The sequence below is a fragment of the Salvelinus alpinus genome, chromosome 1, assembly GCF_045679555.1.
Source record: "Salvelinus alpinus chromosome 1, SLU_Salpinus.1, whole genome shotgun sequence".
NCBI classification, from domain to species: domain Eukaryota; kingdom Metazoa; phylum Chordata; class Actinopteri; order Salmoniformes; family Salmonidae; genus Salvelinus; species Salvelinus alpinus.
In genome coordinates, this window is record NC_092086.1 from 57,391,541 (window position 1) to 57,413,566 (window position 22,026).

The following is a 22,026-nucleotide window of genomic DNA, read 5'->3' on the forward strand; positions in this document are numbered from 1 at the left end:
GCACACGCTTTTTCAGTTCTGCCCACACATTTTCTATAGGATTGAGGTCAGGGCTTTGTGATGGCCACTCCAATACCTTGACTTTGTTGTTCTTAAGCCATTTTGCCACAACTTTGGAAGTATGCTTGGGGTCATTGTCCATTTGGAAGACCCATTTGCGACCAACATTTAACTTCCTGACTGATGTCTTGAGATGTTGCTTCAATATATCCACGTAATTTTCCTCCCTCAAGATGCCATCTGTTTTTAAAGTGCACCAGTCCCTCCTGCAGCAAAGCAACCCCACAACATGATGCTGCCACCCCTGTGCTTCACGGTTGGGATGGTGTTCTTCGGCTTGCAAGCATCCCCCTTTTTCCTCCAAACATAATGATGGTCATTACGGCCAAACAGTTCTATTTTTGTTTCATCAGATCAGAGGACATTTCTCAAAAGTACAATCTTTGTCCCCATGTGCAGTTGCAAACCGTAGTCTGGCTTTTGTATGGCGGTTTTGGAGCAGTGGCTTCTTCCTTGCTGAGCGGCCTTTCAGGTTATGTTGATATAGGACTCGTTTTACTGTGGATATAGATACTTTTGTACCTGTTTTCTCCAGCATCTTCACAAGGTCCTTTGCTGTTGTTCTGGGATTGATTTGTACTTTTCGCACCAAAGTACGTTCATCTCTAGGAGACAGAACACGTCTCCTTCCTGAGCGGTATGATGGCTGCGTGGTCCCATGGTGTTTATACTTGCGTACTATTGTTTGTATAGATGAACGTGGCACCTTCAGGCGTTTGGAAATTGCTCTCAAGGATGAACCAGACTTGTGGAGGTCTACAATTATTTTTTTTAGGTCTTTACTGATTTATTTTGATTTTCCCATGATGTCAAGCAAAGAGGCACTGAGTATGAAGGTAGGCCTTGAAATACATCTACAGGTACACCTCCAATTGACTCAAATTATGTCAATTAGCCTATCAGAAGCTTCTAAAGCCAAGACATAATTTTCTGGAATTTTTCCATACACAGTCAACTTAGTGTATGTAAACTTCTGACACACTGGAATTGTGATACAGTGAATTATAAGTGAAATAATCTGTCTGTAAACAATTGTTGGAAAAATTACTTGTGTCATGCACAAAGTAGATGTCCTAACCGACTTGCCAAAACTATAGTTTGTTAAAAAGAAATGTGTGGAGTGGTTGAAAAATGAGCTTTAATGTCTCCAACCTAAGTATATGTAAACTTCCGACTTCAACTGTATATATATATTTATATATATATAAATAAAACATTGAGCAAGATTTGTTCCTAAAATAGAAACCCAACTTCAGTTTCTTGGTCAAGTTATCAATGTGCTGTTTAAAATGCAGCTTTTCATCAAACCAGATCCATAGATACTTATAGGAGGTGCCCCAACCAATTTACTGGCCTTTATAGGTCAAATCTGCAAGTGACTCCATCTGTTCACTTTCTGTCACGTTCCTGACCTTATTTCCTTTGTTTAGTCTTTGTTTAGTTGGTCAGGACGTGAGCTGGGTGGGTATATTCCATGTTATGTGTTTTCATTGGTTTAGGGTTGTCTAACTAGCCTGATATGGTTCTCAATCAGAGGCAGGTGTTTTACGTTGTCTCTGATTGGGAACCATATTACTGTTCTCACTGTTTGTTTGTGGGTGATTGTTCCTGTTCGTGCGTTCATTGTTTTTTCATTGTTCACTTGTTCAGGACTGTAGCGTCGTTGGTTTCATTTTGTTTAGTTCGTCTAGAAAAGTATTCTAATAAATATGGATACATACCACGCTGCATATTGGTCTGATCCTTGCTCCTCCTCAGACGAGGAGGATTACGACGATCGTTACACTTTCAGGGAAGAGACAACCATACATTTTGTTTTCCTTGCATTAAGCACAAGTTTCAATTGGAAAAGCTGCCTTTGAATAACATCAAAAGCCAAACTGTAAGTCCTGAAAAGCCTTCTCAATATTAGATGCGCTAGAATAAATAATTGTGTCATCAGCATACAGATGGAGATTTGCAGAGTCAACAGTCTTCCCTATTTCATGTATATACCGTGTAAAAAGGATCAGACCTAGAATTGAGCCCTGGGGAACTCCTTTTGTAAGCCTTGTAAACGCAGATGTCACACCCTCCTGAGCTACACACTGTGTTCTGTCAGAAAGGTAGTTCTGGAACCAATCCAATGCATCAACACTTAAACCAACCTTTTTTAGTCTATACAGGGCATGGTCAACAGTGTCCAAGGCCTTCGATAAGTCAATAAAAAGTGAAACGCAGTGATTTGTCTTGTCCTGAGCATCTAGAATATCCCCTACAACCTAAATTACTGCAATAATTGTACTACGCTTGGCTCTAAAACCCGACTGGAATTGAGATAAAACTGAGTTATTATAAAGAAATTCTTTCAACTGCGAGTTCACGAGGTTTTCCAAAACATTTGCCAGTGCAGACATATGAGACGATAGTTATCCAACAGGGATGGATGTCCACCCTTATGTAAAGGCGTGACGTGGGCTGCTTTCCAGACGTAGGCTGCAGGAATGCCTGCTCACAGAACTGCGTAACATTTTGTTGGTACTATGAACCGAGGGGTGCACTTTTTTGGTGTCTTTAATGCAAGCAACTACACAATGATCACTTAAATCATTAGGGAAAATACCAACGGCAGAGTATTTATGGGGATTGTTAATAACATCAATAAGTGTTGACTTAAGAGATGTCTTTTGGATTGAGTCTTGTGACTGCATTTATAATTTGAGTAAAATTCAGTGTATTTCACAGTCCTCTTATGGCCTCGGAGTTTGGAGATAACCAGTTCCAGTTTAAAGGACCATTTCATTTTCCCCCCAACCACGCATCAGTTCAGCCAGAGAATCCAGGGATTCTACTTTTGCAGATTTCTATATTATCCTATTAAATCTAAGTTCACAGCTTTCGATAACTGCAGTTTCAATGATAAAAACTCTAACTGTTTTGGTGTAGATAAAGACCTTAGTTCAGTAACCAAATATCTGTCTAATATAGATGGCTATACGTCCCCCTTACTTCGTCAGTCACATCGATAAACATTATAACCATCCAAGCCTTGAGACTGATTTGGAACAGATTTCTTAAGCCAGGTCTCAGACAGAACTAAGACATCTGGGTCAGCAGTGTGAACCTAGACTTTTATCATGTCAATTTCCAGCATAGCCAATGGGCCTGGGTTTGGGTGAATGTTTCCTGATCCATAGCCAATGGGCCTGGGTTTGGGTGAATGTTTCCTGATCCATAGCCAATGGGCTTGGGTTTGGGTGAATGTTTCCTGATCCATAGCCAATGGGCCTGGGTTTGGGTGAATGTTTCCTGATCCATAGCCAATGGGCCTGGGTTTGGATGAATGTTTCCTGATCCATAGCCAATGGGCCTGGGTTTGGATGAATGTTTCCTGATCCATAGCCAATGGGCCTGGGTTTGGATGAATGTTTCCTGATCCATAGCCAATGGTCCTGGGTTTGGGTGAATGTTTCCTGATCCATAGCCAATGGGCCTGGGTTTGGATGAATGTTTCCTGATCCATAGCCAATGGGCCTGGGTTTGGGTGAATGTTTCCTGATCCATAGCCAATGGGCCTGGGTTTGGATGAATGTTTCCTGATCCATAGCCAATGGGCCTGGGTTTGGGTGAATGTTTCCTGACACCAAAAGCAGAAGAATAATAAAACACCATGATTTGTTCCTTCCTAAAATCTCTCTGCACTTTGATGATTTCAAATAATCCAAACTACAGTCATCTGATACAACAAACACAGTTTTTAGCCAGACCAAACCCTGTAGATGGAAATGTTTTATGAACATGTCACAGTAGGAGTCAAATGGTAACACAATGGGATCCCTCTGAAAGATAAAAGCTGCTATACCATCAGTTAAAGTAGAGTTTAGCGGTATCTCTGGGTTAGGGAGATGAGATTGCATAGTCTGAATGATCAAAAACAATAAGCCATAACCCATGTACACAGCAATTAAAACCATTTGTACAAAAATACCCATTTTAACCACTGAATCCAACAGTTCACTAAAACAGAAAGAAAACATTAAAATATGCTGAGTCAGTCTTTTGAAACCTTAAATGCCCTAAAAATGCTGTAGCCTACAGGTCTAGTAGCGTTAGAAACCAAGTGGGTGCCCGAGCGTTCGTGCGTTGGTTACTGTGACAGCCCTTCCACTCTGTCTGCCGTATTCTTTCTCTTTGCTCTTGTTTTCCTTATTAGGATTTCGGTGGGCGGAGCCGGGAGGGTCGTCAGCAAAATGGGACACACCTGGCCCCGGGTGTGTCCCGGGATAAATACACCTCTTCCCCATTCATTGAAGAGGCTCCTTCCATGCAGACACACTGTTTGATTTTGGTTGTGGCAGGCATGCTTTGGCATCTTTCAACACTCCTCATTATCAGATCTATACACAAGACCACTCACTTACACTACTGATTACACACACCATTGTTTATTTGCATATACAGTTGAAGTCAGAATTTTACATACACTTAGGTTGGAGTCATTAAAACGTGTTTTTCAACCACTCCACAAATTTCTTGTTAACAAACTATAGTTTTGGCAAGTCGGTCAGGACATCTACTTTGTGCATGACACAAGTAATTTTTCCCCAAAACATTTTGACTGATTATTTCACTTATAATTCACTGTATCAGAATTCCAGTTGGTCAGAAATATACATACACTAAGTTGACTGTGCCTTAAACAGCTTGGAAAATTTCAGAAAATTATGTCATGGCTTTAGAAGCGTCTGATAGGCTAATTGATAACATTCGAGTCATTTGCAGGTGTACCTGTGGATGTATTTAAAGGCCTACCTTCAAACTCAGTGCCTCTTTGCTTGACATCATGGGAAAATCTAAAGAAATCAGCCAAGACCTCAGAAAAAAAATTGTAGACCTCCACAAGTCTGGTTCATCCTTGGGAGCAATTTCCAAACGCCTGAAGGTACCACGTTCATCTGTACAAACAATAGTATACAAGTATAAACACCATGGGACCACGCAGCCGTCATACCACTCAGGAAGGAGACGCGTTCTGTCTCCTAGAGATGAACGTACTTTGGTGCGAAAAGTGCAAATCAATCCCAGAACAGCAGCAAAGGACCTTGTGAAGACGCTGGAGAAAACAGGTACAAAAGTATCTATATCTGTAACGGTCGTCTTGTGGTGAATGAGCGGACCAAGGCGCAGCGGGTGATGAATACATAATGAATATTTATTTAATAGACCAGGGAACACTGACACGAAAATATACTTGAAAATACAAAACAACAAAACGAACTAAACAGACCTGAACATGAGAACTTACAAATACACGAAGAACGCACGAACAGGTACAGACTACAAACAAACGCTACAGTCCCGTGTGGTACGAACATACATACAGACACGGAAGACAATCACCCACAAACAAACAGTGTGAGACAGCCTACCTATATATGATTCTCAATCAGAGGAAATGAATACCACCTGTCCCTGATTGAGAACCATATAAGGCTAACAGACAATGACCCTAAACATAGAAACACATAACATAGAATGCCCACCCCAACTCACGCCCTGACCAACTAAACACATACAAAAACAAGAGAAAACAGGTCAGGAACGTGACAATATCCACAGTAAAACGAGTCCTATATCGACATAACCTGAAAGGCCGCTCAGCAAGTGAGAAGCCACTGCTCCAAAACCTCCATAAAAAAGCCAGACTACGGTTTGCAACTGCACATGGGGACAAAGATCGTACTGTTTGGAGAAATGTCTTCTGATCTGATGAAACAAAAATATAACTATTTGGCCATAATGACCATCATTATGTTTGGAGGAAAAAAGAGGAGGTTTGCAAGCCGAAGAACACCATCCCAACCGTGAAACACGGGGGTGGCAGCATCACGTTGTGGGGGTGCTTTGCTGCAGGAGGGACTGTTGTACTTCACAATATAGATGGCATCATGAGGCAGGAAAATGACGTGGATATATTGAAGCAGCATCTCAAGACATCAGTCAGGAAGTTAAAGCTTCCTGAAAATAGGTGTTTCCAAATGGACAATGACCCCAAGCAGACTTCCAAAGTTGTGGCAAAATGGCTTAAGAACAACAAAGTCAAGGTATTGGAGTGGCCATCACAAAGCCCTGACCTCAATCCTATAGAAAATGTGTGGGCAGAACTGAAAAAGCGTGTGCGAGCAAGGAGGCCTACAAACCTGACTCAGTTACACCAGCTCTGTCAAGAGGAACGGGTCAAAATTCACCCAACTTATTGTGGGAAGCTTGTGGAAGGATACCCAAAACGTTTGACCCAAGTTAAACAATTTAAAGGCAATGCTACCAAATACTAATTGAGTGTACGTAAACTTCTTACCCACTGGGAATGTGATGAAAGAAAATAAACCTGAAATAAATCACTCTCTCAACTATTATTCTGACATTTCACATTCTTAAAATAAAGTGGTGATCCTAACTGACCTAAGACAGGGAATTTTTACTTGGAGAAAATGTCAGGAATTGTGAAAAACAGAGTTTAAATGTATTTGGCTGAGGTGTATGTAAACTTCAACTGTAGGTTACCTCAGTTAATAAATATATTTTTGTTATTCCTTATCTCCACGTTGTATCCCTTTTTGTTACGGGCTTCGAGCCGGTTCGTGACAGTTACGTGCTGACCACACTGCACGAGTCGCAAAATAAATTTACACATACATGTTATTCAATCATTGCACCCACACTGCTCACGCACGTCAATGAGAGTCTGCGTAGCCAGGCGCTAAAATAGAACTTGGTTCTATTTGTGACACTTGATGCGCTGCAAGTCCTGCCTCTCTCATCTCCTCATTGGTTTTTAGGAGTACATACCCACGTGGGTGATTGAAAGATGAACTGAGGTCCACACTCCAGTCCAGTTGGTGGTGGTAATGCACCTTAAAGTTGGTTACCAACTGCCATATAAAGTCCAAAAAACAAGAAGCCTGAAGGAGGAGAGATTACTAGAATCAAACTCGGTTTAATGTTACCCTTTTATCTGTGGATTAATTGTTGGAGTAGAGGACCTTGTGCATTTCAGGTAAAATAACAACCTAATATTTATCCCAGGACAAATTAGATAGCAACAGCAAGCTTAATGCTTTTCGACCTGTCTCCAAATTAATATAGTTGGATCAGAGTTCGTTTTGATATTTCAACCTGCGTGTCCTGATCGCGTCTGGTGTGGTTGGACAAAATCAACATGCGCTCGATGGCACAACGCGAGCGGTCTGGTCAGCATTTTAGAATGCTAGCGCGTTCCAACAGCTGCTGCAGGAATGTGCTGACAGGGATTTCGCCCAGTGTGTGGATATGGTCAATGCGCCCAGTCAACTTGCAGTAGGCTACCGCACAGTGAGGCAGCAGTGAGCCCAGTAGACCGACCAATCACCGGTGGCGAGTCCACCCAGCAGGGATATCCTGGGCTAGGAAGCCCAGCGCATCTAGACGTTATGTCACAGCGCACGTCTTAGCGACACTGCCCTGCCGCCATCTTGATTGTACAAATGTAAAGTGTTGGTATCATGCCTTACGAGCTGAAATAAAAGTTCCCAGGACTAAACCGCATGTTCAATGGAAATTCTTAATTAAATATTTTTTTTTGTCTAGGACTAGGCTTAATCTGTTTCCCGGTAACTGACCCTACAACTTTCAAACAGACTGAGCCTAGATGGCGTAAAAGAAAGCAAAACAGAAAAACTGCGATTGAAATGTAGATAAGAGTAACAGGATAGAGATCAGGGTCAAAACCTCTCTGCTCTTATCGTATTTGTTACGTTTTGTAGCAACCTCTTCTCCAATCCTCTCTCCTCTCCCTTCTTATTTACATTTTAGTCATTTAGCAGACTTACAGTAGGGAGTGCATACATTGTCGTACTGGTCCCCCGTGGGAGTTGAACCCACAATCCTAGCGTTGCAAGCAGCCATGCTCTACCAACTGAGCTACACAGGACTACTAACTGCGCTACACTTGTCTCCTCTCCTGGGCTGTAAGCTGTGCTGACAGAAGGAGCTCTTTCGGTTGTGTGAACTCACCAGCTGATCGGGACTGGCATGTCCACACACACACACACACACACACACACACACACACACACACACACACACACACACACACACACGTCTATTTATTACTAGTGTGGGGGGATGGCTAGTGCAAGAAGGAAATAGGCCTATATGATGTGCAAATGTATGTAAGTGTGTGTGTGTGTGTGAGTGCAGTGTTTCCCCTATATTCATTTAGCAGCAGTGGCCCACTGCTGCTACATTTTTGCCACCACTACAAAAAAATATGATGTGATATTTTATATATATTTCTGCCAAGATGTGCTTTTAAATGGATAGCCATTGGCTCAATGATTGGAAGTCTATGGGAACACTGTGTGTGTGTGTCTGTGTGTGTGTGCGCCCGCGCAAGTGCGTGTTTTAGGGATGGGTAATATGAAGCAATGGCTGAAGGCAAAAAAAGCTTGTGGTATGCCATCGGTTGTTCCAATTACTGGTTGTTCTGATACACAACTTTCACATTCACTGCCCTTGACATACTCACATCTGACAGACATGTTGTCAGCGCTTTTAAAATGTAACCTGCTAAACAGTTGCATTTGAACATTTTGAGTACTCAATATTTAATTGAGTACAAACACCGATTCCAGTACTTGAGTACTCGTGCCCATCCCTAGTGTGTGTGTGTGTGTGCACATGTGTGTGTCAGGCTCTGAGTAGCCTACATGTGTAAATTGAGGGTCCCTCTCTAATGCCATTTTACATGCTTCTCAACTTCTCCCTTGTCATAACTAATCCTTCTCTCAATCCACCCCCCCAACCCTCCACCCATCAACACCCCGCTCTACTCTTCCAGTTTAATTGCTTTTCTGTCCACTGTCAAACAGCGTTTTGACAGGCCAATCTTCCCAACCAAATATTTATAAACGTTAAAGCCGACGTGTTGAGAGCTCCCCAGCAGAGAGAGAAGGATGAGGGTGGAGGGGTGGCTGGGGGGGGAGGGGTTAGATTATGGGATCACCCTGCTCTATACAGAGTTACGGTGTCTATCTGACTTCATCAGCTTGTGTGTGTGGCCTCAGCTTCCCTATTTAACATGGTTACACATCCACTTCATTTCTCCCCACACTCTCTAATCTGGTTAACTCTACATACTGGAGAGGGATGGAAACACACACACACACACCACATACCCACACATGCGGTCATGGTAGAAAGGGAGGATTGTGATGGGTGGGAACCATAATCTGACAGAGTGCTATTTCCAGTACCTTAACTACAGTACAGTGATTCAGACATGGGTTATATGTTTTGGTACATTGGGTTAGTTATATGTGACTCAGAGACAAGCCGAGACACCACATCATGTAGAGAGAGTGATCGGGGTAATTTGATCATAATATTAGTGTGAGGGATGCTGCAGGTCACCAGCAGTCAGTCACTCTAGATAGATTCCAAATATACTGCATCCTCACACACAAACACACAGGTGCATGCACACACACACACACACACACGCATGCCTCTCCTCCCTCCATCCCTCTCCTCCCTCCCCTGATCTACTCACCTGTCCTGTTGATCTCGATGATCTCCTCCTGAGCCAGAGGGCAGTCCCCTCCCCCCAGGCTGCCTGAGCCCACCATCCCCGGCCCGGCGGTGGCCATGGCCAGGGCGTCTGGCTTGCAGTAGTTGGGCGAGCCCGGCATGGTGGGCCGAGGGATGTGCTTGCCCTTCCTCTTGGGCAGCTTCTGCTTGGCCATGGCCAGTGAGTAGTACATGCCAAAGTTGTTGACGATGACGGGCACAGGCATGGCGATGGTCAGCACCCCCGCCAGGGCGCACAGCGCGCCCACCAGCATCCCCGACCACGTCTCGGGGTACATGTCCCCGTAGCCCAGAGTGGTCATGGTGACCACAGCCCACCAGAAGCCAATGGGGATGTTCTTGAAGTTTGTGTGTTTGGCGGCCGTAGGGTCATCAGGGTCGGCGCCGATGCGCTCAGCGTAGTAGATCATGGTGGCGAAGATGAGCACTCCGAGGGCGAGGAAGATGATGAGGAGGAGGAACTCGTTGGTACTGGCGCGGAGCGTGTGTCCCAGCACCCGCAGGCCCACGAAGTGACGCGTCAACTTGAAGATACGCAGGATCCTGACGAAGCGCACCACTCGCAGGAAGCCCAACACGTCTTTGGCGGCTTTGGAATCCAGACCGCTCAGCGCCACCTCCAGGTAGAAGGGCATGATGGCAATAAAGTCAATGATATTGAGGGTGCTACTGAAGAACTCCTTCTTGCAGGGGCAGAAGATCACGCGCATCATGACCTCAATGGTGAACCAGATGACGCACGTTCCCTCCACATAGGTGAGCCAGCCATCGGTCACCACCTCGTAGACGATCTCCTGACGCGTCACATTGCCCACCGTCACGTTTTCTGTTTTGTTGTAGATGGTGTTGAAGGCCTCGTGCGTCTCCAAGCAGAAGGTGGTGATGGAGATGAGGATGAACAGAAGGGAGAGGAACGCACAGTACTGGAGGAGAAGAGAGAGGGAGAGAGAGAGAAAGATGGTTAGGTTCAAGTTTGTTTACTTAGATGCCAGTTACAGGATTATGTTTCTTGGGCTCATTGAATTCTCACCGAAGCCTAACCCAAAGGATCACATGGATTTACAGATGAATGTCATTCACATACGGTATCACAGAAAACATACAGCAACAGGGGTTAACCTAAACTGCTAAAAAAAACACCAATGGTTCCCAGTTGCACGAATAGATCTGTTAGACACAGTTTTAGGTCTAACGCCAACAATTACACAGAAACTCCGATGAACTCAACAGGTCAACTGATCAAACCACATAGCAACCATGCAGTTAGGATTGGGGAGTAACGGATTACATGGATGACAAAAAAAAAAAAAACTCTGACCGCAATTCGTTATGTTACCAGCAAAAATATTGTAATCCGATTACAGACACTTTTGAAAAACTAGATGGTTACTTCTAGGATTACTTTAACATTCAGAAAAGACGTTTGCGCAAAATGTATGACACCTTTCTGTTTTTTCAATGACATTCAAATGAGCATTGGTGCAAATTTCAGTTTGTTCTGCCTGAGCGAGTCTGACCACAAGTCAGAGACCAATATGATGACACACCAAATTAGCTGAAATCACTCAGTTCTGCCTCAAGGACAAGACTCATAAATGTAAACCTGCTTAAGAGGCATTAGAAGACAAACATTGATATTACCAATTGAACATTTATTGCAGCATAAATCAATGTTAGAGTTTACATAGCTGGCCATATATGGATGTAGGCTTCTACTACAGATAATAAAACAATTAGGCTATATATTTACATTACAAAAACAACAGTCTGTCAGATTTTCTGTCATTCCAATTAATTTAATACCCTTTGATCTTCAAAAAAAGGAAATGGGCCTAGCTATGGATATATAGATTAGCCAAATTGTTTTAACTGAGCTGCTATATTGTAAACATTTATGAACACAAAAATTTGCTTTTTGGTCTTCATTTAAGGTTAGGGCTTAGGCATTAGGGTTAGCAGTGTGGTTAACGCTAGGGTTATTTAAGGTTAGCCGTGTGGGTTAGGTTTAAATTCCGATTTTATGACTTTGTGGCTAAAACGTATTAACGTTACTCTTGAAAAATGCTAAAATTCACACGCATGTGCAGACAATTAAAGGGTTTACTTTCTCGTTTATACACACATTAAATGTAGTTTGCAAGACAATAACACAGCTAGCTAGCTAGCTAATACCCCATTCATAGACGGTAACTGCTTTATCACCTTTTGACGATAGTAACGTTATATTCTGACCAGGGGAGTTTTGTTAAAAGGTCCGGCGCTTCCTCTAAAAATGAGCATGCATCGCTTGTAGTACGGTTTTGGAAACAAAAGTAACGTATACTTCATATCAGCGAGAAATAGTAAAAATACAAAATAAGTTCAATTACTAGACTCCTTAAAAGGGTTAAGGTTCACACACAACCATATGTCCATGTTACAGCGCATGTTTACGGAAAACAGACGGAAGAAAGAGTGGACTACCTGTGCTAATTATTTATATGCGTCTCCGAATACCTTGTGTAAACGGAAGATGGACGCCACAAACGTGTTGTCACTGAAAAATACTGCCTGCTGCAACAGTTAAAAGCAGTGTGTATTTTACATTTGTGAAAGTAGAGAGATTTATGTTTCTAGAACCGTGCCGCAATTGAGATGGAGCGTTAGCCTGTTTTGGCTTCCAGTGCTGATTCACCTTTAAACAGAACATGTAAGGTCCTTGGCTCCTTTCGCCCATTATTGGGCTAGCTAGCTAGTAATGTTAGCATATCAAACATGAACGTTCACCCCTCATACGAAAATACAAGTTCATTTTTCTTAATATCATGTAAGTCAATGTAACGGATGTGAAATGGCTAGCTAGTTAGCGGGTACACGCTAATAGCATTTCAATCGGTTACGTCACTTGCTCTGAGACCTGAAGTAGGGTTTCCCCTTGCTCTGCAAGGGCCGCGGCTTTTGTGGAGCGATGGGTAACGACGCTTCGTGGGTGACTGTTGTTGATGTGTGCAGAGGGTCCCTGGTTCGCGCCCGTGTCGGGGCGAGGGGACGTACTAAAGTTATACTGTTACATCAACACCGTTGAGTTTCCCTTTTTTAAAGCTTAAAGCTACGGCGACAATTTTAGAATATAACAGGTTAATGCAATATCAGGTGAACACTCAATAAAACGAGTTTAAAATATAATGAAAATGTCTGTACATTTCAGCTGTTTCAGAAACATTGCTCAGCTATTAGTATTTTTACTATATGCATGTTGGGTTCAAGGATAATTCTGTTTACACTCCCCTGCTTAGAGGGGGGCAACTGTAGAACGAGTGTCGTGCTGAGGTTGCATTCCAGACGTGAGAAATACGCAATATTACAGTAATGTCTCGAGAATAGATACCTCCAAGAATCTCTCGAAATTCTCCTTAATTCTCGTCAATGAGAATACACCCATAGCTTTGGCCTATCAGCTGACAGTGAATGTAAATAAACAGTATTTAGCTGAAAGCTAAATTAATGTTCTCTGATGGGTAGCTATATATATATATATATAGTGAAGGGTGGCTGTGCTGCGTTTTGGGTCATTGCAGTGGTACTGTGGTGTGCATTCAGACCTGTGCTTCTGATAAGAGACGGAAGATAGGTGGCGCCAGACACCATGAACAACAGACCATAAATGAGAGAGAGAGATGCAGCTAATACAGTATGGGCATTCTGCTGCAATCTCATTGAAGCTGCACTGAGACAGAAAGAGGGAGGGAGAGAGCTAGAGGAAAAGAGAGGCGGAGGTAGAAAACGGTGGGAGACGGGGTTCAAGATGGAGTGTGACTGTACAGTAGAGACAGAGAGTGGTGGAAAGAGGGAGAGAAAGAGAGAGATGGGGGTTAGTGAGTTACGACGCTGTGGGCAATGCGCGGCCACCCTTAAGAAAACAGAGATGTCATGTTCGCTCTCACATAGATAAATGTCTATTGATTGAGCCAGCATGCCCGTTTAAAGCACCAGGCCTTTTCTCCTATCAGCCCCTCTGGATCAATAGTATTTTTAATTAAAACTTTATTTAACTAGGCAAATCAGTTAAGAACAAATTCTTATTTACAATGACAGCCTACCCCAGCCAAACCTGGACGACGCAGGGCCAATTGTGCGCCGCCCTATTAGACTCCCAATCACAGTTGGATGTGATGCAGCCTGGATTCAAACCAGAAACTGCACCAGAAACTGCACTGCACAACTCTTGCACTGAGATGCAGTGCCTTAGACCGCTGCACCACTTGGGAGCCCAACAGTATCTGTTCATCTCAGGCACACAGAACCTCACTCTTTCTCACACAACCGACCTAAACCCAACCCAGCTTCAACTCAACATAACCTCACCCAACTTCTGCCCAGCCTCAACCAAACACAACCTCAACCCAAACTAACTCAACCAAGCCTCAACCTAACCAATCCACAACCCAGCCTCAACTATGGCTCAGCGATATATTGAATTCATCTGATTCATTCAAATGTATGTTTTAGCACGATATTCCAAATGCCTGTATTTTTCATGGAGGTTTATGTCCACTTGTTCTCGTGTTGTCTTTTTGGTCTCACTCCTTCTGCTGTGACTGTGCACCTTCCAAATTACACACAAACACCAAACTCCTCCCCCTGCCACTGAGAACAACAAATAGGAAAAATAACTTCTTCCTCTGTGACAACATGCGGTTTCTACTCGCCATTTGCATTTGCGGTTTGGTCCAACAGAATCGCTCATAAGGACAGCAAAACACAGTGACACATTATTTTACTATAATAGAGGAAAACTTAAAAGATGCATTATGCAGAAATCGCTCCGCCATTTCTTGGTTGCTAACATTCTAATAGTTTGCCTAATTTCAGTTTATGTGACAAAACAAGCAAGTATAGTGTAGAGAATCATTGTACCATCTAAACAGCTGTGAAATATATTTTCAATTAACAAAAAATATAGCATTTTAAGCTGTTTGAAGCTGGTGTACAAAACCAAAAGTAAATGATGCAAAAACAAAAACTTAAGAACAAAGTGGACAGGCTGGCATGCTGTTCAAACAGTGGGGAGACGGACAGAATGGTGTGTTCATAACAATTTGACTGTTCTACCTTGTTAGTTAGCAAATAGATCCAAGTTGGCTAGACTATAAAGATTAGCTGGCTTCTCACTAGCATGTGGGCTTGTGCTTGAGAGATTGTTTATGAGACCTGTGTTCATTTTCTATAATGCCTGCTACAACAAGTTGATCATTATTAGTGAATGTGCATTAGGCATGGTTCTGGTAAAATTTTTAACAAAAAGGCCATTTTCATACACAGTTAAACTATTTTGATAAAATAAAGACATTATTTGTGGGTCTTATTATTGTGGAAGGCCTAAGTAGCCAATGTATACTTTCACAAGCCCTGAATTCATTAAAGTATTGCTCACTGTTTCACAAGCCCTGAATTCATTAAAGTATTGCTCACTGTTTAAAATGCAGTGTATTTTACCTTTAATTGTACAACAAAGCTTATTTAGAGAAAACTGTTTTAAAAATCAAGATATATATGTTGTGAATTGCCCATAAGTTTGATTTTCTTTTTAGGCCATATTGCCCAGCCTTTTTCTCTGCCTCTTTTTTTTATTTCTCTGCCTCTGTCTCTATATGCCTCTCTCTCTCTCTCTGCCACCCAATGAATTCCCTTTATGTAACACGTCATTACAGTCACTTATATACGTGTGTGTGTGGTGCTGCTGCTGTTTCCCCCTCTGCAGTGTTACCCTCCCCTCTCTGTTCCTTCGCTATCCTCTTCCTCCTCCCCTTTCTTTCTCACAAAAATCTCTCTCTCTCTCTACTTCTAGATCTTTAGCTCTCCCATAGCTCCACACTCCTCCTCTGTCTCTCTCTCCCCTTCCCTCTCTCTCTGGTCTATGCAGTAAGCTGCCTGAACGTATCGGGGTCCTTCCAGAGCCCTGGCTGCAGAGTACAGTCGTCTTGCAAAATGCCTGCTCAGATCTCCGTATAGAGAGACACACGTACATCTGGATAGGCAGCTTGCATTTCATACTACACAACCTTAAAACATATAGGTACACACACACAACAAAATCCCTCTAATTTTTCCAAAAATACAAAAACCTACACATGCTCAACCGACATAATGAATTTCAAACCAACCCAGCCCAAAATGACAAGTGGCTCCAGTGTATATATACCCTTAATACAGTACATTATATTATAGATGTCTTTGAGGATGCGTCTCAAATAGCAGCAGTCGGGTCAATCTTCTCATAACAGATGAATAAAATAAAAAAAAACAGCCCAAATGAGTGGTCTGGATACTCCTGGGAGAACTGCTTAATTCCCCCAGCCTATTAACATGAACTCATTTAACGAGCCTCATCTCATCTCACTGTGGCCTGGAAACGCTGATGATGAGGAGACCCGTTTCCGTGCCGACTAGAGACACCGCCGCCCATCGCCTGTGATGTCACCTGCCTCGCCATCCTAAAGCACTCAAGCTCCACTTTTGGGGACACTTTTTTTTTTGTCGTCTGTGTGTGCAAATCTCGCTTCTCTTTCCATTGGATCTTTCTCTTTCTGTTGCTTTATCAAACATTTAACGGTCCCCTCCCTTGACATGCATGTTTTATGATAGATGACTATGTGTGCCTATGTAACCTTGGCTGGAGCAAAAGCATGCCTTTCCCCTGGCCCTTGCAGTTGCAGGGTGAGATGTTTCCCTCTTCTAATAGCACACAGGCTCCTACTATCCTCCTAACCTTGAGTCCATGACTGCCGTCAAATCCTTACTTCCTCAGTCCTTGTTTCCTCCATCTTTGTTCCCTCAATTCTTCACCTTCCCCTCATTGGAGGAACGAATCGAAGGTCCCGCCCCTCTGAGCTCCTCGAATAAGCTTTGAGAGGGAGGCGAAGACCCTGTAGGGTCATTGAGCACATCGCGTCTTAAAGCGCCTGAAAGCTCCCTAGGGAGTCCCTGAGATGATACAGTACGTCTGTGTTCCAAATGGCATCCTATTCTCTACACAGTGCACTACTGTTGACCAGGACTCATAAGGCTCTGGTCAAAAGTAGTGCACTATGTAGTGGAATAGGGTGCAGGGTCCTGTCAAAGGTAGTGCACTATATAGGGAAAATGGTGCCATGTGGGACCCAGTCAGACTAACAACACACCTACTGATGGACAGGCAGACAGCCCTTCTGGTACAGGTCAAGTCAGAGGGATGGCCAAATCTCTACCTCCACCCTTCTCCTGAAGTGTATGGGTTTTAAAATGGTGCAAACTCCTCCAACCAATGCTTACACCAATCCAATGCTTTTAAATGCATGCAGGGAAGTGTGCACATGTGCACTTGGGGTGAAGGGTGGAGAATGGGGATGCATGGGCCCTGGTTAAAAGTAGTGCACTACATAGGGAACAGGGTTCCATTTCAGACAAAGCCCTGGTCTACCTCACCCGGATGTAAACGTGACAGTGATGAGGGTAGTGCTGGGAGGAGAACACTTAGTAGTGGGTTTTCAGTCACACTGAAGTAATGGGGTTGTCTTGAAGGCTATATTGTTCTGAGCTCTAACACACACACACACGCACGCACACAAGCAGTGAGTCTGTCAGTCCGTCACACAGACAGACCCAGAGACACACACAGACAGACCTCTTCTGTTTCCAAATCAGAATACAGAGCTCATCTCCATACAGACAGCACACTATGACAGACAGACATATCATCCTATAATATGACTTCCGAAACAGTGCTTTAGTACTACACACATAGCATTATGAATGATGATCTGAGCATCATACTGAACACTGCAATGGTCTGAGGACATCTTTAAACACTGCACCAATATGAAAACCCTCGACATTGCAGCAGAGGAGAGGAGGAGGGGGAAGAGAACACACAGAGAGAGAGGGAGAGAGAGAGAGAGAAATGACTGGACCAATGTCTAAGAGAGAGTAGGAATTAAATTAAAACATAAGATGAAGGTGGCACTGATGAATAAATTGTTGTTTTCATAAATAAGTGATTATTTACAGTGGTTACGTCTTATAAATAAACGTGTGATCTCAGTAAATCTGTCTGCCTGGAAAAGTGACCAGCAGGAATACTTAAGAATTAGAAATGACATTTGAAAGGTCTTAGGTTTGTCAATGGACATGACGGTGGTGTTTCTAAACAGTTATTGATTTTAATCATATTAAAATCACTAACTGCTGAGAAAGACCTTATCAGAAGAGGTGAGACAGCTAGGAGTATTTGAAAAGACGATGTGATCCTTTCTAAGACACCCCTTATCAGGTTTGGGTGGTATCCAGATTGTCATACCTTCATACCACATGAGGCTGCTGAGGAGAAAATGGATCATAATAATGGCCGGAACAAAGCAAATGGCATGGCATCAAACACCTGGAGACCATGTGTTTGATACCATTCCACCATTCTTCCTAATTAAGGTGCAACCAACCTCCTGTGCTTCATACTTACCTTGTACCGTTGCAGGATATTCCGTAATACTGGCACTGAACACAAGTAATCCGAAGTTTAGCAATGCTAACAAGTACAAGTAAATTCCCATAGCGAATGCTAGCTAAATGCTAACGAGCACATTTTATACAGTCTCAGACAAAACTATTTGCAGGACAGACATCCCAGCCCATAAAGTTATACAATTAACACAAAAATGCTACTCACAGTTTGCTGCACGCACAAAGCAAATATTAGACAGCAAGGCTCTTGTTACAGGAGGGGATTCTCTGCTGTTACCAAGAGAAGCTTGATTTAGCAAGAAGCTCACCACTTATCTAGCTAGATAACTAGCTACTAAATTAGCAAACCAAATGCACAACTGCAGAGAATTTAGCACATTTTAGACAGTTAACTTATAACTATTAAGATACTGTATATAGCTGGCAAACATTTAGTTGTGAATTCCATACCGTAACTAGATCACCTGGCGCTTACTGCACAACAGTGATTGACTCACAAGGCTCCGGTCTCTCATCATTGTGTGCTTGTAAACAAACACCATGTGACTGGGGACTACCGGTAAGCTTCCTAATGAAAAAATAATGTGACAGGTGAAATGAAGAACGCGATGTGCTTTATCCCAGAATGTATTGCACAAGTTGACTGCAGGTATATACTTAAAAAGTGGCTACAAATATTCAAAAATATTAAAACAACTTAGAAGGAATCGTTTCAATGGTATTGAAAAAATATCCCGTGACTATTTCCAAATACCCCGGTATATGTTATATACGGTATAACGCCCAAGCCTACCCCGAATGTCTAATTTTACCCACATTTAAACTATTTCTAATCTAAATCTGAAACAAGCACAGGCTTCATCATCATCCCCATAGCTCTCTCTGTTTTGCCCTCCCTCCCTCCCTCCCTCCCTCCCTCCCTCCCTCCCTCAAAGTTAATCTCTCGCTCTCTTTTCTTTTCTCTCCTTTCCCCTCCAATCTAGCCCTCTCCCTCACACTCACTCAAGTCAGTGACCTAATTTTCATTAATGCCTCCTCAATCTCACAGCTCTCCTATAGCTTCCTCTCCTCCTCTATTCTTCCTCTCCTCCTCTTCCTCTCCTCACACTGATTTTCCTTTCTGTTTCGCCATCTCTGGTCCACTTTAATCGAAGAAAAACTTCAAGAACCGTTCATAAAACCTTTAAGCCTCCATAGATGCTTCACAAATCATGTATAGAGAAAAAGTAATGAGCGTCAAAGTTGTTTGTTTAAAGTAGGACGGCCATCTCTTCCTCTCTTCCTGTCTCTTTTATTGTTCTCTCTTCCCTCGTCTATCTCTCCTTTTTATCTCTTAGTGCCTCCACCTTAATTTACTCCTCTTTCTTTCTGTCCTACTCCTCTCATTCCTCCCTCTCTTCCCTCTCTCCTCTCTAACCCTTCCATTGTTTAGTTTGAATAATATATGGGCTTGGAAACATTCCACAGTTCGCTGACATGCACACTGGCCATTAGGCAATCTGGTGTTCACCCCTAAAAAAATGCCTTTTAACAAAAATACAAGCCTTCATGGCTTCTTGAAAGCAACTAAGTGGTCTCAGGATCAAGAAGTTCATACACACAAACGTGCGCGCGCGCGCACACACACACACACACACAGGTCTGCTTGTGCATAAAATAACACATAAAAGTGGATATTAACAGCATTCTCATTAATGGTCTCTCAGTTAAAAACTTCAGAGTACTGCTAAAAGGGGGGAGAGAAAAAGGGAGAGAGCGAAAGAGATAGTCAGAGAGTGGGAGAAAGAAAGAAAGAAAGAAAGAAAGAAAGAAAGAAAGAAAGAAAGAAAGAAAGAAAGAAAGAAAGAAAGAAAGAAAGAAAGAAAGAAAGAAAGAAAGAGGAATTGCGAGAGAGGGAGGGACAGAGAGAGCGAGTGAACGAGAGGGGGAGACAGAAAAATAGGCAGAGTGAAAGAGGGAGAGAGAGAAGGATAGATGAGAGAGAGATATACAGGATAAAGGAAAAGAGAGGTGGCAGGAAAGGAGGAGTGACGAGAGAAGGGTAGGAGAAGAAGAAGAGGTAGTGAGGTGTAAAGGGGGAGAGAAAGAGAGCTTGGGACAGCAGATCACAACAGACTATTAGCATCAATTAGGCTGTATGAAGACGAGCCCCGCTCACAAGTCATCACAGTCAGATCATACAGCACAGCACGGATCTAACATCCCCGAGGGGGAGGGAAACCGAGAGTGAGACAGAGAGAGAGAGAGAGAGAGGGGAATCAGGTTAGACTAGAGAGAGAAAGTCAAGAGAGGTAGCAAGAGAGACGCAGGGTTTAAGTGCACCCTAAGTGTGAATACTGGTCATATAGGGTGCACTGTCATATAGAAGGGTGTTCCATGAAACTAAACTCATCACTTACTGAATGTGAGCAGCTCTAGAGATCACCTAGCTATCTATTTCTACTGGTACTTTAAGATTACTTTATTTGTCAATTGTAAACAAGGTCCAACGGAAATTTTACTTCTGCTTTATCCCAACCCCTCCAAAAGACACATGCATATAGAGGCTGGAGAGGTAAGAGCAGGGGGTTGCCACACTGGGCACCCGTGGAACAGTTGTTGTTGGGGATTAACTGCCTTGCTCAAGGGCACAACAGCAGGCAACGGCGTCTAGGATTTGATACCAGCAACGCTCCGGTTGCCAGCTCACTTCCACCAGATCTTTCCTGTAAGATCCGGGATTCGAACTGGCAATCCTCCGGCCGCTGGCTCACCTCTCTAACTGCTAGGCTACCTGCTGCCCATATACATGGAGCTATCCTTTCACAATACAGTCATGATAGGCTCGTCAATAACACAATGCATGTTGTTACCATAACACGAAATGACAAACAAAAAGGTATGTTTCCTGTGGCCCGGGTGGACCAGCGGTCTGTGCCGCCGCCCACAGCGGCACACCGACATGGGTTTGAGTCTGAGTATCTGACCCACTGTCTATGTGACACTCTCTCCTCCTATCCTTTCCACTTTCTCTCTCCTCTCTGTCTAATAACAAGTTGGGGTGGGGTTCCCAACTACATGTCATTGTAGTTGGCCAAAGTTTCCCAAAATGAAGAGTTCTGACTGGTCACCAACACTCCTGTACACCACAATACAGAGGAGCTGAAAACTTTGCTCTCTACGTATACAAAGAAAGAACATGGGATTAATATTGCAGTTGTATAAATATTGCAGTACAACACAACACATGGGCTAGACCAGAGCCTGAGTACAGGGAGAAGAGGCGTAGAGAGAGAGTGTGTGTGTGTGTGTGTGTGTGTGTGTGTGTGTGTGTGTGTGTGTGTGTGTGTGTGTGTGTGTGTGTGTGTGTGTGTGTGTGTGTGTGTGTGTGTGTGTGTGTGTGTGTGTGTGTGTGTGTGTGTGTGTGTGTGTGTGTGTGTGTGTGTGTGTGGACGTGTTTAACTATTCTTGTGGGGACCAGAAGTCCCTACAAGAATAGTAAACAAAGTAAAAATTGACCAACTGGGGACATTTTGTTAGTCCCCACAAGGTCAAATGCTATTTCTAGGGGGTTTAGGGTTAAGGTTAGAATTAGTGTTAGGGTTAGAATTAAGTTAAATATTAAGGTTAGGAGCTGGGGTTAGTTGTAGGGTTAGGGTTAGGGTTAGGATAAAGTTTAGATTTTTGGGTTAGGGTTGTGTGTGTGTGTGTGTGTGTGCTCATCTAAACACATGTGCATTAGTTATTCTTATAACTGAACAGCAACAGTAAGATACCTAGAAACAATACCATCTATCTGTGTATGGCGGAACTAGTCCTGCCATGTTCCTGGGGTGCTACGGTAGTGTGGGGTGCATAGGAGGCACATCTCTCCCCATCCATCTCTCTCTCCAGACCTTTTTTCAG

At 43.2% G+C, this 22,026-nt stretch overlaps 1 protein-coding gene across 5 annotated transcripts in view; it reads right to left on the reverse strand.

Moving 5' to 3' along the window:
• LOC139542598 (voltage-gated potassium channel KCNC1-like) overlaps nt 1-22,026 on the reverse strand; it is a 98,519-nt gene that overhangs the window by 42,161 nt on the left and 34,332 nt on the right. For all 5 annotated transcript variants that reach the window (XM_071348608.1, XM_071348449.1, XM_071348357.1 and 2 more), the window contains exon 2: nt 9,629-10,589. In XM_071348608.1, the coding sequence (XP_071204709.1) occupies nt 9,629-10,589 (961 nt within the window). The remainder of the gene's footprint in view (nt 1-9,628; nt 10,590-22,026) is intronic.